The 16399-nt window shown below is 34.2% G+C and overlaps 1 protein-coding gene across 6 annotated transcripts in view; it reads right to left on the reverse strand.

The window, feature by feature from the left end:
• Positions 1-15292, reverse strand: part of LOC118735293 (tetraspanin-5) — a 33082-nt gene extending 17790 nt beyond the window's left edge. For 2 of the 6 annotated variants that reach the window (XM_036464959.1, XM_036464963.1), the window contains exons 1-2: positions 14827-15292; positions 14556-14750 (exon numbers count right to left, since the gene is read on the reverse strand). In XM_036464959.1, the coding sequence (XP_036320852.1) occupies positions 14556-14750; positions 14827-14916 (285 nt within the window). In that variant the 5' untranslated portion in view covers positions 14917-15292. The remainder of the gene's footprint in view (positions 1-14555; positions 14751-14826) is intronic. The other 4 variants (XM_036464958.1, XM_036464961.1, XM_036464957.1 and 1 more) reach the window with 4 other exon arrangements.
• Positions 15293-16399: the final 1107 nt, after the last annotated feature.

Raw genomic sequence — 16399 nt, forward strand, 5'->3', positions numbered from 1 at the left:
CGATGAGCAAATGGGAATTGTTTTGTACAGTTTATTTTCGTACCCTGTTTTAAACAAAAAAGTTACTAAGCGATTTTTAAGAAATTGGCATCGTTGTAAAAACGATTAAATCCCCTCTCTTCCGATATGCATATTTGTATACTTCGTATATAAAAATTTTAAAAAACTCACATTTAAAGGAAAAAATACTTTTTTTATAAAAAAAATATAAAAAAAAATTACTAACCGATTTTTAAAAGGTTGGTGTCGTTGTAAAGGCGAAGAAATTAAAAAAAAATTGGTATCACTGTAAAGGCGATTAACCCCCTTTCTTCTGAAATGCATATTTGTATACTGCGTATATAAAAATTTGAGAAAAACCACATTTAAAGGAAAAAACAACATTTTTTATAAAAAAAAATATTTTAAACAAAAAAATTGGTACCGTTGTAAAATTAAATTCCCTATCTTCTGATATGCATATTTGTATACCTCGTATACACAAATTTGAGAAAAACACTTAAAAGGAAAAAATACCAGTTTTTTCTTAAAAAAAATATTTTCAACAAAAAAATTACCTTTACAACGACACGAATCTTTTAAAAAGCAGTTTTCTGAAATATAAAATTTTTTAATTTTTCAAAGAAGCACCTGTAATATAAGTTTTCACAAAAACAGCTATATACCATATTAATAAAAGAAAAAGGCGGACTACGTCTGTATTTTTACTTTTTTTGCTTTTTACATGCAATAATTAAAAATGATTTCTTATCAAAGGTCAATTTCGAACTTCGAAGGCCCATATCTCGATTTCGGAGGCTAGCTTCGAAAAACGGAGGACTTACTTTTTTTACTAATGGCTCAATCTCTTAAAAAAAGTTGGTTTAGTCCAATACCCAGCCGAGTGCTGTACAGTGTAAAAAATAAAGTAGCTTTAAAAAACGTTTGCAAACGTCAAATTATAAAGCTTTTTAAAACTTTTATTTTTTATGAATAAGGCGATAAAAATATATGATTTACAATAACTTTTAATAAGGAAAATGCGAAAAAAGATGATTTTGCGGAAGTAGGTATTAGTGAATTTCAGTGCATTTAAAGTTTCTGAGGCTTTGTTTACCTTTAGATCAGAATTGTCAAAATTGACAAATTCAAAGTAGCAGTACAAGAATCATAGAAAATAAGATTGCGCCCTGAACGTTCTGCTATGTTGTTTGGTTTCAGTTTGACAGCAAGCTGCTGTAATGACGTGAAAATTTACCGCAATGAAGAAAAATATAACAATTAAGTGAAAAAATTTGATTTTTACATATTTCAGACAAATCGTTGATGAACAACTATTTTTCCTTCCCGTCTGCTTTAGTTTTGGCAAAAAAGTTAATTAGTTCCTGCCGGCGATCAAGTTATTTCAACCAGAAAATAATATTATTTGCAAGAACGACATAAAATGTATGGTAATTTAGATGTCAACAGAATAATAACTACGATAAAAAAGGATAAAAAAGCATGAGAGAAGTGTGTGAAGGAGGAAATCTTTACAATTTGAGCAAAAAAAGCTTTAAATGCCGTTGTAAAACGGTCAACAAATTTCTTATAAAATATTTTGATTTTTGCTGGGTGTAATTGAAACCCAGTCAAATGAGTATTAAGGAAAAGATGAATTTGAAAAAACAAACAGGAAAAAAGATGGGCGCATAAAAAGTTAAGTTAAATGTTATGCCCAAATTCTTAAAAAATAAACAAATCGATTTTTTTGAATGTCACTGTATAGAGCTCCTTAAATCTATTTTATTTTTTATGAATAAGCATATACCGTTTTTATGAATAAATTTTATAGCAAGATGCTATATATGTATGTATATACTTTTTGGCTGGCGAAATATGTAGTTTTCAACTTAATAAAAAAGCGTATTTAACGACATTAAATTTTGTTTAATACTTCTTGTTGCACGAAACCCTTGAACACGTGCCTGTCATCTATTTCTTCTGTTTCGACATTTCGCTATTTTGCATTTCTTTCGTTTTGACGTCATTCGCATTGTCAGATTTTTGAAATTCGTTCGACATTCTGCTACTTCATAATTCTTTCATTGTCATGTCATCCATCTTCCATTTCTTTCATTGCAATCCCGTTCGCATCGTCGAACGTACCTGTCAAATACGGCCGCCATCATGCTTTTCAGTTTGGCAGGCACGTCCGCTGTTAGGCAGGCACATCCGTTGTTAGAAAATGAGAAGAGAAAAAAGGGGCATAGGATTCCATACTTGTAAGTATATATGATGGTTTATACTGAACTAATGTATGTATGATTTGATACATGAACAACGTTAAGCGTACGAGCCGCAAATTGCTTGTTAAACTTTGTACCGAGTCAACGCAGTAAACAGTTTGCTTGTTTGAATTATACACTTGTACAATTTCAAACAAACCGAATCGTTGCATGTACATCGAAACACTCGTTCTGTATAAACGACTTTTTTGGATTCATTCGAGAGTTACATACACTGCCGGCACAGCTGCTTTTTTTACAATATATGCAATAATTTTTATTGTAATATTTTTCTGAATTTTTGAAGTGAAACTTCTTTAGCGGCGGTTGGTTGGTTGGAAGTAAATTGGTAAATTCAACGGAAATTGCACACGGAAATGATGCAACGGCAGTGGTTAGTGCTGAAACAAGTGCTTCTTGTGTGTATGCATATGGTATTAATTCAACAAAAATTTGCTAATAAAAGGTTAAAGAATAACACTTAAAAAAATACCAATACAAGAATGAAAGTAAAGGTGACTACGTACATAGATAAAGACAATGATAAAGGCAACGGTAAAAAATAAAAACAAAAACGACGATGCGTAAATATAAAGGCAGAAATGAAGACCAAGGTAAATTTAAACACTTTACTTATGTACATAGATAAACTCAAAGGTTAAGGGGAATATGCAGATGAAGAAAATGATAAACATAAAAGTAAAGACAAAGAGGAGGATGAAGATACCGATAAAAGTAAAGATGAAGATAGGGGAAGATAGATTAAAATAAAGGTAATTAACGAGGAAAGGATAAAGAAAGAGACACAGAGACTCAATCTGGGAACTATTTTGGCATTTTAGAGATTTTCGGGATTCTTATCGATAAAAACATCGATTTTTTATCGAAATTTTTATCGATATTGCTATCAATTTTGCTATTGATATTTTCAGAACTTATCGATATAATAATCTATATTTATCGCTTTTGTGATCGATATTTATCGATTTTGTTATCGATATTTATCGATTTTGTTATGGATATTTATCGATTTTGTTATCAATATTTATCGATTTTGTTATCGATTTTGGTATCGATATTTATCGATTTTGTCATCGACATTTATCGATTTTATTATGGATATTTGTATCGATTTTGTTATGGATATTTTTATCGATATTTTTATTGAGTTTCTTATAGATTTTGCTACCAATATTATCGATTTTGCTATCGAAATTTTTATCGAATTTTTCATCGATTTTGTTATCGATATTTTTATCGGTTTTGTTATCGATATTTTAGTGGATGTTACTATCGATTTGGTTATCGATAAAGTATAAAGATAAAAATAAATATAAAGGAAAATAGAATAACATAAATGTAATTAGAACGGGATAGAGTTAGGGATCTAGATAGAAAAAAGACAAAAAATATAACCTTAAGCAAAAGCAGATGTACGTATGTATGTGTGTACATATGTATGTATGTATATTGGTTATGAGAAAATAAATATGTATGTAACACTTCTCCAGTGTGGCCCAGGCGCACTTACTTTTTTTTATAAAAACATGGTTCATTCCAATCAAAACTCACGAAAATTCAGCGAATTTTCATGCAAATTTTACTTTTTAATCAGACTTTTTAGAATTTTTTTTGGTATGCAGATTTGTATAAATTGTAAGGTGAAAAAGGCAAGCTCGGAGTTAGTCAAAAATCGCATTGATTTTTGAGAATTTTTTTTGTTGAAGGTGTTTTGCATTTTTTCAATATAAAAAATTTTCGAAAAAAAATTTTGTATGGAAGAGACCGCGGGAAAAAGTTGCCAAAAGTCAACGGCAATTCGTAGCTACTTAGAACTTCTACTTTATTACAACAAAATTGATTGGGGCACAAATCTTCATACTCATCTGAGTAAAAATTGGAAAAATTGCATGCAAATTTGTTGAATGTTCGCAAGTTTTGCACAAAGTTCGGAAATTAGAAAATAATAGAAAATAGAAATTCGGAAAATTATTACAATAAAAATTGTTGTATATATTGTAAAAAAGCATCTGTGCCAATACTTTTTTCCGGCAGTGTATATGTTCTACCGTATTTGTTGTAAGATTCTGACGTGCGCAAATTATGTCGAAACTATTGAAAATATTATTATATTAAGTTAAAAATTAGATTATCTATACATATAATAAAATTGTAACAGGCCGATGTCTGTACATTGCACATATTAAAGAAAAATTAATGTGGGGGGTCTTTATTAGAGCAACAGAAGCCAAATCAACCATTTTTAGAATTTTTGTCTGTCTGTATGTTTGCACGCGCATCACTCGAAAACTAATGCATGGAATTGAATGCAGTTTTCACTGATGTATTGCTAGAGGTCCAACTTAAAATATAGAAAGAAAAAAATTAGAGAGTTGCCACCTGTTTGAAAATTTCAGGTTAAGTAAATTGATAAAAACAAGTGAATATTGCAATATGGGCGTGAAACGAAAGAAGTTTAAGAAAGCTTTATGGGAAGGATTTATTTTTTGAGGGTTGCCACCTGTTTGAAGATTTTAATTAAATTAAATTTTTAAGATAAATCAATATTGCAATATGGGTATAGTATGGGTATGGGGAAATATTTTTTGAGGGTTGCCACCTGTTTGAAAACTTTAATTAAATTTAATTTTTAAGATAAATTAATATTGCAATATGTTGTCAACTGTTTGAAAAATGTTATTGAATTAAATTGATAAAATAAATGAAATCTATATTTGCACTTATAATAAAATTGTAACAGATGATGTCTGTACATTATACAGTATCGGTCATATCTATAGCACGCCATTTCAAAGTGATATTGTGTGCCACTTATGCTTATTTATTTATTTTTAAGAATTTTCAATTAAAATACAGTTCTTTCTCTAACAAGCCCCATATAAACCCAAGTTTAATAATTTGTAGAAAACTTCAAAAAATGGCAACAAATTTTCACCTAAGTTTCAAACTTTTTTCTCGGAAGTGTTAGAATTTTTTTGAGTACACAGTTTTTTAGCCACTGCAATTTTAGTCTGATAATGTGCAAATTTCAAGTGGCTACGAATTACCGTTAATTTTTAGAATTTTTTTTGTCGCATTGGCGTTCATATAATGAATAAACTCAATTTATTTGTATATGGATAAAACCGCAACACCTTTGGCGAAAAAAATTCTAAAAAATCAACGGTAACTTTCAGTCACTTCAAACTTGCACATTATCAGACTAAAATTGATTGGGCTATAAAACTGTGTATTCAGAAAAATTCTAATACTTCCGAGTTTTCTCCGAGTTTGAAATTTGGGTGAAAATTTGTTGCAGTTTTTTGAAGTTTTCTCCAAATTGTTAAACTTGGGTTTATATGGGGTTTGTTAGAGAAAGAACTGTATTTTAATTGAAAATTCTTAAAAATAAATAAATAAGCATAAGTGGCACACAATATCACTTTGAAATGGCGTGCTATAGATATGACCGATACTGTAGATAGAAAAATTAATATGGGTGTCTTTATTAGAACTACAGAAGCCAAATGAACAATTTTTAGAATTTTCGTCTGCCTGTTCGCGTATCACTCGAAAACTAAAGCATGGAATCGAATTCAGTTTTCACCGATGTATCGCTCGATGTCTAACTAACAATATAGAAGAAAAATATTAGAGAGTTGCCACCTGTTTGAAAATGTCAGTTCAAGTAAATTTATACAATAAAGTAAATATTGAAATATGGCTGTCAAAAGAGAGAGGTTTGCAAAGGCTTACAGCTGAACATATTTTTGTGGAAGGTTTCCACACAGTGCTTTTCGTACTAAATTTAGTGCTTTTCTTAATTCAAAACGCGAAAATTTTTGAGTTTGGTGCTTGGTGCGTTTCTTGGTGCTTTATTTTAGTTTGAAGACACCAGAACTATTAAATCTGAAACAAAAATGGAAGTTAAATTTAAAGCAATTGGAACTTTCCTAAGAACTTTACAAAAATGGAAACAAAATCATGGCACAATGACAATCGTAAGCGAAAGGGCCTATGTTTGTCAAAAAAATATGTGGCAGAACTTTAAATCATGCCAGAATTACATACCGTAATTTTCCATTGCCTGTAAAAACGTCCATGTTGCTGGGACCAGGAATATATCGTTAGACCTTTAATTCGGGCTGAATTTGTTATATTTGTTAGGAATATTAAAACACTACAATAAAATTTTGTATGCGTACAAAGTCCATTGAATCCTCCAATAAAAAATTTGGTGCTTTTTTCGAGAAAAACGCGATTTTGTTGGGTTTTTGTGCTTTTTCAAATTCAAAACCTGGCAACACTGTTGCCACCTGTTTGAAAACTTTTATTTAATTAAATTGATATCATAAATTAAATACTGCAATAATGGCATCAAACCAAAGAGGTTCGCAAATTTGAATGCCGAAAATATTTTTAGGGGATCTGCTACCTGTTTGAAAACTTTTATTCATTTAAATTGATAAAATAAATTAAATATTACAACACAGATAATAAACTAAAGAGGTTTAGGGAACTTAATTCCGAAAATATTTTTGAAGCAGGTTGCCACCTATTTGAAAAATTTAATTAAGATAAATTGATAAGACAAGCTAAATGTTGCCATATGGGTATCAAACGAAAGTATTTGAGAATAATAAAATTGTAACAGGTCGATGTCTGTACATAATAGGTTTTAAAGAAAAATTAATAGGGGGTTTATTAGCCAAAATAAAATTTTTATAATTTTGGTCTGTTTGTCTGTATGTTTGTAAGCGCAACACGCAAAAACTAATGTATGGAATTAAATGCAGTTTTCACCGATGCACATATTGCTAGAGCCCTAATTTAAAATATAGAATCCTTTTTTTTTATTGTAGTTTAGTCGTGGCTGGATCGCACGCAATCCGCGTTGACTTCTTGCGCAAGAAAGAAATGCACGTTTCAATCGTTCCACTTTTATTTCAAATGCTCGAATTTCGCATGCCCGTGGGAGTCGGGCGCGCACGCTGGCAAATAAAAATTCATTCCGACCAAACTATATCGAAATGCACGCATTTTTTCATAGATCAACGCAGAAATGTTTATTACAGAAGTTGTTGTTAAACATTTTCGTCAACGAGGCGCAGAAATTGCTTAAATGTTCAATTCTTCATAAACAAATTATTGAAAAGCAAAAAAAAATAATATTTTTGTAACGCAAATAATTTCATTGTATAGTTTAATGTTTTTTAAATCAGGACCCAAAAAAAAATTTCATTCGGACACTTACTTTCAAAGAAAAATAAAAATTTCCAAAACACTGCAAAAATTTTCAATTGTTGATAAAAAAAAAAAACTATTTGGAATTTTGCAACAAAATTTACACAGTGTACTTTTCGACTACAAAACTCGGTGCTGCCTGAATATCATTGAAAAATATTAATCTTGGTAAATTCGGGGCCCACTTGAGAAAGCCTCACCCATATATCGATGGCTGAGTGTAAGATCGACCTATCTCGGCAGCCAGTTCGAAAGCGCCCTATCTCAGAAAACTTTTCAAGAACGCCCTACTTCAGAATTTGATTCAAAAACACCCTAATCTCAGAATTCGGTTCATAAACGCCCTATCTCAAACGAAAATACATTGAAAATAAGCTGAGATAGGGCGTTTTTGAATCGGCAGCTGGGGTAGGGCGTTCTTCATCCAAATTCTGAGATAGGTAGTTCTTCAAAAGTTTTCTGAAATAGAGCATTGTTCAAAAATTTTCTGAGATAGGGCGTTTTCGAACTGGCTGCCGATATAGGTCGATCTTCCACTCAGCCATCGATATGGTCCTATTACATGCTACTAGAAAACTCGCTAGGTGGTGCTGGAGTGGAGTAGTTATTAACCGATTTCGTTCAAATTTTAAATGTGAGCTATGTACCTGCATGATGAAAAATACTTTTATAAAAATTGACCCGCTGGAGTCGAGGTTTGAAATTCATAACACGTATTCATTTTATGGTAAGCAATAGTTTTGCAGAAAATGGACCCAATGAATGGCGCTGCAGACGAAATGTATAGAAACCCCGCGTGGTTGGTCTGCTTTGGCCCTATGTTTAAGTTATACGAATTTAGTTTTCAGATGTCTAAATGAAAGATGGGGTTAGGTTTGTCTGACGCTCTCATGCACGATCATGCGATCTTACATCTACCTAGAAATCAGTTCATAAATATTACCACGAATTGTAAAAGTGGCGAATTAATGAAACATATTCCAGAGATCACATGACTCATTTAGCCAACGTACCAGAAAACTTTTCATCCTATGGGACAGCTAGGATTCTTGACACTCCTTAAACAGAAAACACACTTATGTGCTCTTGAGTTTCCTTATAAGAACTTTTATTGGCATACGCATCACACCAATGTTGTAGTTGCAAGATCGTAGAAAAAGATTACGCATGCTTGGCAGAGATCTAACAGGTGGAAATAGGAACATCGGTAAGGCTCATGACGCCGAAAGGGATTCGTATTCCATATGGTATCACAGCGTTACTATTATTGGCCTATGTGTGAGGAGGATATGCGCTTTAGTGGTTTCACCTTAAACCAAAAATTGTGACTTTGCAGTCAATTTTTGCTTTTAAACGCTCCTTTGCATTGGCCAACGCAAAAGTTCTTATAGGCGCTGCGAAGTAAGCCGGCATTGGCTAGTTAAGGAATAAAATAACATGCTGATATTCCATTATACTGAAAAGTGTACGTTTGGAATACACTTTAGCTACAGGTTAGTTATACATAAACATTTGTGCATATTCTTACTTTCGTTCCAACCATCGGACATTTTTTTCTACACGCACATATCTACATATGTATATACCCACTAGAACTTGAAGGGAGATCTCCCTATATGAGAAATAAAAGAGTACTCCCCTTGACCTGATTTCGGAGCAACAAGATAGATTGGTCGGTTTTGTACTCCTTTATTACTTGCTTAGGAGTCAATTAAGAGACCTCCTAAGCGAGCAAGTAAAAAAAACGCTCTCTAAGGCATGATTTAGGAGCATTAAACGAGATTTTTCGGTTTTTTTACTCCTATATTGCTCGCTTGGGAGAGTAATGAGATATATTCTAAGCAAGCAGTTAAGTTCTGTATGAACTCCCTGATTGCTCATTTAGGAGGTAAAAGGGATTACTCGCCCCCCTAGGACATCCCGTGTTAATGGGGGTATACAAAATTACATGCTTATACACAGAAGCATAGGGAGCAATGGAGAGTAGTCGTATACTCCCAGGGAGTACTCTCCGAGCAATCGTACGATGATCCCAAGTTCTACTGGGTATGTACAAATGTGTTAACTTAAACGAGCTCTTCAGCAACCTATACTTGCTTTTACAAACTCAGTAGAACTTGGGAGCATCGTACGATTGCTCGGTGAGTACTCCATCGGGAGTATACTAATACTCCCCATTGCTCCCTATGCTTCTGTGTATAAGCATGTAATTTTGTATACTCCCTTTAACATTGGATGTCCTAGGAGGGGGAGTAATCCCTTTTACTTCCTAAACGAGCAATCGGGGAGCACACACAGAATTATCATCCCACAAACCTTCTAATGGAGCAATACGGGAGTACTCCCATAGTTACCTCCCAGAAACATCCCAAAAAGACAACAAGGGAGTGCACATAGAAAACATCCCATATTCCTCCCGAACGAGCAATAAGGGAGTGCTCCCATTAGAGGCATCCCGAAAGCCTCCTATAGGAGTAATAAGAGAGCAATGATAACAAACATTTTAAATTAGCCAAATAGATTTTGCTATTATTATTAAATTTTTTATTTAACTTTTTAATCACGTGCATTTGTGCAATTTTACAAGATCTTAACAGATATAAGTACGAGATCAGATAAAACATAAATGATACGTCTTACATAATTGTTTAATTTTAGAATTATATTGCAGAGAAATCATATGAAAGTAAAACATAATAATAACAAAACGGTAAGATAAGATTTGAATTATATGCACCTATATGCACATATAAGTATGTACTCGTATATGATTTCCTGGGTGTCAAGGATGCTTGCCTGTGCAGGAATCCACCAAGCGGGGAAATTGTGAAGGTGACTTTGCTTATCTGACATCTTTGTCACCCATGCGATGTTTAAACCCGGGGGTCACACTTAAATGCAAACACTAATTTGCGCAATCTGAAAAGTATTTAACGGTATATTTATAAGTAATACAATACTTAATATATTTAAACATACGTTGAGGTACATACCAACGGACTTTTATTAAAATCTGTGTGCTATCCAAATTAGATTATTGTGTCCTCCTTATGCGTCTATAAAAAAATATTTTCTGTTGGTTTTTTTTTCTATGATAAATTTTTCCGAAAACACAAAATTTATTTTTAACGAGGTGAGTATTGCTCTCCTATCAATCAAAAAGAATACTCTTGGATTTCTCGCTTATAACGGAGTACAAAACCGACAAATCTCGCTTATTACTCCCAAATCATGCCTCAGGGAGCATTCTTTAATTGCTCGCTTAGGAGATCTCTCATTACGCTGCTAAGCGAGCAATACAAGAGGACAAAAGCGACAAATCTCGTTTATTGGTCCCAAATCATGCCTCAGGGAGTATTATTTCGTCGCTCGCTTAGGAGATCTCCTATTTGATTCCTAAACGAGTAATAAAGGAGTACAAAACCGACAAATCTCCCTTATTCAGAAATCTCCTCTCATGGCGACTACGCCTGCCAACCATGTAATTAAAAAATCGCTAAATTTTTCGCCAATTTCTGGTACTTTTTTTAAGCACTTGCGCGCGGTTATAGATACCTACATACCTAAAACTTTTTTAACTATTTGGGATGAATTAAAAATAGAAAGTCCGTTATGTATATACTGTATTGACGCCGGATCCGAATCAGCCACCTAATATATGTATAAAATAAAGAAAAGCTGCTAAAAAGTCAGATCAAGTTTAACAACTTTTAGGGCCGTTTCCTCATTTAACCTTTAGATTACCGGCCACTTTATCGTCTCGATATACGAGTTTTCGTTTTCTCATCAGCGAATTAATTTCTCGAATTGATAAATTGTTGCTCACCCGATGCAACCTCTAAAAATGTGTACCCAACTTTAAATTTTGGTTCATGAGCCAGATATATTAAATATTTCAACCAAGGTTTTGGTTTTTGCTAACAGTTGCTCTTGCTCCATATTTACTTATGTTGCATTGCCAACCTTTGAAATTATATGACGAATGTAGTGAAGTTTCACTCTACGGAATAACAAATTTATTTCTACCGGTAACATAAGAAAACCAAAACACTTTAAAGTGAGGAACAATTTATCTGCCCTGTTAGTAAAGGCAACTTTACTGCTTACATTAGAAAATGGCCCTCAGTAAGTAAACGATACTTTGATAAATTTGTGTCGAATATACCGGCACACATAAAAAAATTAGTGTGATGTGCATTTGACCGGTCCTACCTATGGTTATGTATTTCGACCCGCAGAATTCGAATTTGAAGTCAGTTTGGCCAATATACCTCCTAAATTTCGAGAAAACTTCACAAAAAAAAACACGTAAAAAAAGTGAAAATTGGCAATAAAAAACGGTTTTTTGAAGTTTTCTCGAAATCTAGGAGGTATGTTGGCCAAACTGAATTCAAATTCGCATTCTGCGGGTCGAAATACATAACCATAGGTAGGTCCGGTCAAATGCACATCACACTAATTTTTTTTGAGTGCCGGTGTTATTAGTGCGGGAGCTTCTTCCGGCGAAATACCTTTAGGACTCTTCTTTGTCAATATGACCTCCTTAATAGCAGTACCTCCTTCTGGAGAAGCACTTAAAACTCATTAAGTAGCGTAGCTGAAGATCTAATTTTTAGTTCATTAGCCAAAAAGAAATAGATCTGGTTCGATAACTTTCGAAAGCTCATTAGCTTTCTTCATTTTAACTTTTTGGCAACAATCTTCAAAACTTTTAGCTGGCCCGCAGAAAATGTCGGCTTACCAAACTTAGAACACACAAATTGAGACAAGTCTATTTCAAATTCGAGCCAATCTTTATTTGCAGTAACAAACCGCTCTCTTTATAGGAAAACTTTTCCTGAATTCTGAATTAACTTCGCACGTATGATTTCAATTTAACAAATTTGATTCTATCACTAGATCCTAAACTGATATTCCCTGGTACAAAATCAATTATTCCATCGACTCTTTCATTTTTAGGGGTCGCCAGCCAAAAATCAAAAATTTCCTGTCTTGAAGTTTTAGGAGTCATTTTGAAAATTTAAAATAAATGTATGGGTGCCGCAGCTACCCGCAGAAATTTTTGTGGATTCTATTAGCATATATGTACATCAATTGAGAGAATAGGTATAGCAAGTGTTCTATATTCCGCCACATAAGAAAGATTTATTCTACAAAAACAAAAAATAATAATAATTTGGTACTCGCCAATAAGATTAAAACTTTATCAGCTCCAAAAAAAATATGTGCGTCGATAATTTTTCACATTTCCTGAATTTTCTTACTTAAAACAATGACGGAGAAAGAAATAAAGTTAAAACAAAGTTTCTTTAAAGATATTATTGAGCCTTGAAAATACTCAGTTTTCGTTGCACGCACAATTTCATTTTTCACTTATTGCTTACTATGACTTTTGGATACCGTTATGTTTATATGTAGCCAAATTTTTTCAAACGAAGTTGTATTTACTCTTAAGTAGACAATATTCTTGCATATTTGATAAAAATTTTATTGAAAAATTACAAACAAAAAAATTAATTAAATGACCCTAGCTTTGCACATTGGACCACTGTGCATCGGTTAGAAAACAGGTATAAACACATCACTCATTTGACGCGAAGTGAAAAAAGGCTGGTTTTCTTTACACTGCAGGTTTTAAATTTGAATTATTATTACAATAAATTTGAATTATCGTTCGCTTCCTTTTCGGTCAATCGCGCAAACTAATTAAATATTAAAGAAATATGGAAAAATACCACAAATTTTGTTTACTTTTGAATACGGTTCCAGCGAGGGAGCTATGAAGGCACTGGTATAAACTTTTGAGAGAAATACATGTGTTGAGTCAAATCGGTTTATTGTAAATGCGGTTCTTACATTGGTATAAACAAGGTAAAAGGGCCGGTGATCCGCAGAAGAAAAGTCGGCTGGTTTATCAATCGAGATGACTATGGGCAGATGGTCTTATGCTAAGGTCAGCATAGGTCGCCATGATACGCTGTTTATTAGACCAGCGCCGGCAATTGTTGTCTGGCGAGCTACAGCAACTGTCCATAATCCTGGTGGGTATGTGTTCCCCTACGATCATTCGACAGCCTTGAATGCCAAAGATCGTGGTTCGTGTTGAAGTCACCAACTACCATTCGGTTTTCACCTCTGAGGAGCGCACCTATCCTGCCGGGCAGCTGGTGACAGGGGGTATATATACGTTAAATATTTCGAGCTCGACATCGCCTGCCCGGATAGCAATACCCTGAGATTCTAGAATGGTATCTCTGCGGTCGGTGCAGTGTTGAATTGCCATGCAGCACAGCGCGGACCCTCATAGTCCCTCGTCCAATCTCGTCTGGAGCGCAGTCCTGAACATGCCCTAAAGTGACGCCAGCCAAGGAATGTGATGCACTTGACTGATGTAACGTTACGGAATATCCTGGAATGGCACACCGAGCAGATTGTCGGAGGAACCAAGAGTTGTTGGTGGCGGTGTGTGGGAGGTAGTGCGGTTGAATCTGTGGTGTGATCTGTTGTGTCTGTGGTGTTGTCAATTGTATTGTTGTTGTGATGTGGTTGTATTTGTGTTGAGTTCCACAGGCAGACTCTCATTTGCCGGGGAGGCAGCTCGATTTGAGCAGCAAGGGGCCACGTACAAGGTGGTCCCTGCCTGTGAGTCGTAAGGCCTGAGCGAACTCGAAGGTGACTCCACCCGTTACAAGCGTTGCACCTGACGGAGGTGGAGTTATAATGTAGTTGTCTCTGGCACACGCGGCAGGTGTAAATTTCTGGACCAGGGTTTGACTCGATGCCAGCCCTGATCAGAAGTATGCGAGGCAGATGTAGCCATATGGGCGTACAGCTTTTAAGGGGTTTCGCCGACCTAAACGGAGTTAGATCGCCGAAACAACAGCCCTTGGTCGGGTAAAACCCGAGTCATTCCGGTACGTAGCACCGGCTGTCGTGGGAATGGTTGTTGTTTGTTCGACATGTTTGCTTGGAATTAATCGTTGAATTTGAATTTGCTGTACACTTTCTTATAACAAATTACTCCGCCCTAATAAACATATTGCTTTTAATTACTCTAAATCTTACAAGTGACAACAGGCATGTGTTTTCTCGTAACGCCCCTACGCTTCCAGTAAAGCCAATGATAAATGTTATGGTACCCGTACAAATAAGTACAAATGCTGGATCTAACGCTATAAATGTTAGTTTGGCCAAATTACTAAACATGTCCTTCTCATTCCATGCCCAAATTCCTACGGCAAGCACACATAAACCAGCAGTCTGGAACAAATAACAAATAGACATACATACATACATATGTGTTAACATGGGCAGGCTATGACTGCCATTGTCTCACCCAAACGACTACGTTGCTGCTGAAAAGCAGGTATTTTAGGCAACAGCTGATCTCACTAGTCTCTCTGCGATATTTGCGTACGGAAGGCATATTTTGTTACTTCTTTATTATTAGAAATTAGACTGATTTTTACAATTGTTTTCAAAAAATTTGACTTGGATTAAATGCTACAACTTGCTTTCACTAAGCCTTGAAAACGTATCCCATGCAAGCCGTGTTTGTTGCGCCTTAATTTATCGACTGAGTTCCACTCTAGGATTAAGATAATTTTTAATCATTTTAATAATAAATTTAAAATATTGCCGTATATTATAAATTGCGTTAACACGGCAGTGCAAAAATATTTATAATAATTTTCTTATAAGATTTTTGCTTTGCTGTCAGATGAGGATTTCGCTTATTGGAACGAATGTCAGCGAAGAGAAATGGAAGTATTTACAGCAGTGTTGCCAAGCTTTTAAATTGAAAAAGCACTAAAAACCTAAATCGCGTTTATTCTCAAAAATATCACCAAATTTTCATGGGGGTATATAATGGACTTGATAGGCATACAATTTTTTTTTTTTGGTAAAAGTGCACTTTAGCGAAAAGAGGCCAAAATTGATGAAAAAGACGCGTTTTAATGAGTACAACAATAATCCGAGACCGGAAATTCGTATTTTTAATTCATTAAAGAGTTATTCGCAAAAAACACTTGCACTTTTCGCACTATGTTTTAATGAATTTGACGCAAATAAATGGAGTAAACGAACTCAACTGAACACATATTCATTACTTTTTATACATTTGTGATGTTTTAAGTGTACACTTTCGCGAAATTCTGTATTTAATAGCAATATTCCGATGCACGATCCAGAAAATAAAGGTCACGCCACTCGCGGGCCGCTAACCCTCTCTTCATCGAAATTTTTATTGGTGTATTTTTTTAAACTTTATATGAATACACAATTTTATTGTAAGGATGCCGATTCAAATTAATTAAATCAATGTTTCTTGCATGAACGAAAGACACAGGATCACGTCTTCCCGAAAGAAAGAAAAAAGTTACTTTCTAGCTGTCCAAATCTCGATGCCATCTTTGTTGTAAGAAGTAAACAACGAAGAGAACAAAAAAACCGCGTAATGGTTGAACGCATGAATAATCATTTTTGTTATGCGAATTCTTCTATAAATCATGTCGTTGTGTTAAATTATTCTTTACCTTATGTGTGCACACGTTGTCACAAGCGAAAATTAAGAAAATTGTAGTAAAAAGCCACCACCAAATTGTAAACAACGAACAAATGTAAATAAACGGCTAATGTCAAAGTCGCTCAACTTTTTTCCTAAATGCGATCATAACGGGCTACTAAGAAGAAGGCGTGATCTTCATGATCCAACTATACAAGATCTGACAAGATGAAGCAAAAGAAAAAAGTAATTTTCTGGCTGACGTTTGTAATTTCGGCGCCATGTTATTTTCTGTGAAAAGTAAACAAAGAATATGAAGACGAAGCATAAAGAAAAACTGCAAGCAATGTTGTGCACATGTTTGTGCTAACCAATTTATTATTTTTGTACGTATTTTTGCATC

The sequence above is a fragment of the Rhagoletis pomonella genome, unplaced genomic scaffold (assembly GCF_013731165.1).
Source record: "Rhagoletis pomonella isolate Grant_MI unplaced genomic scaffold, Rhpom_1.0 Rhpom_scaffold_00003, whole genome shotgun sequence".
Classification (NCBI taxonomy): domain Eukaryota; kingdom Metazoa; phylum Arthropoda; class Insecta; order Diptera; family Tephritidae; genus Rhagoletis; species Rhagoletis pomonella.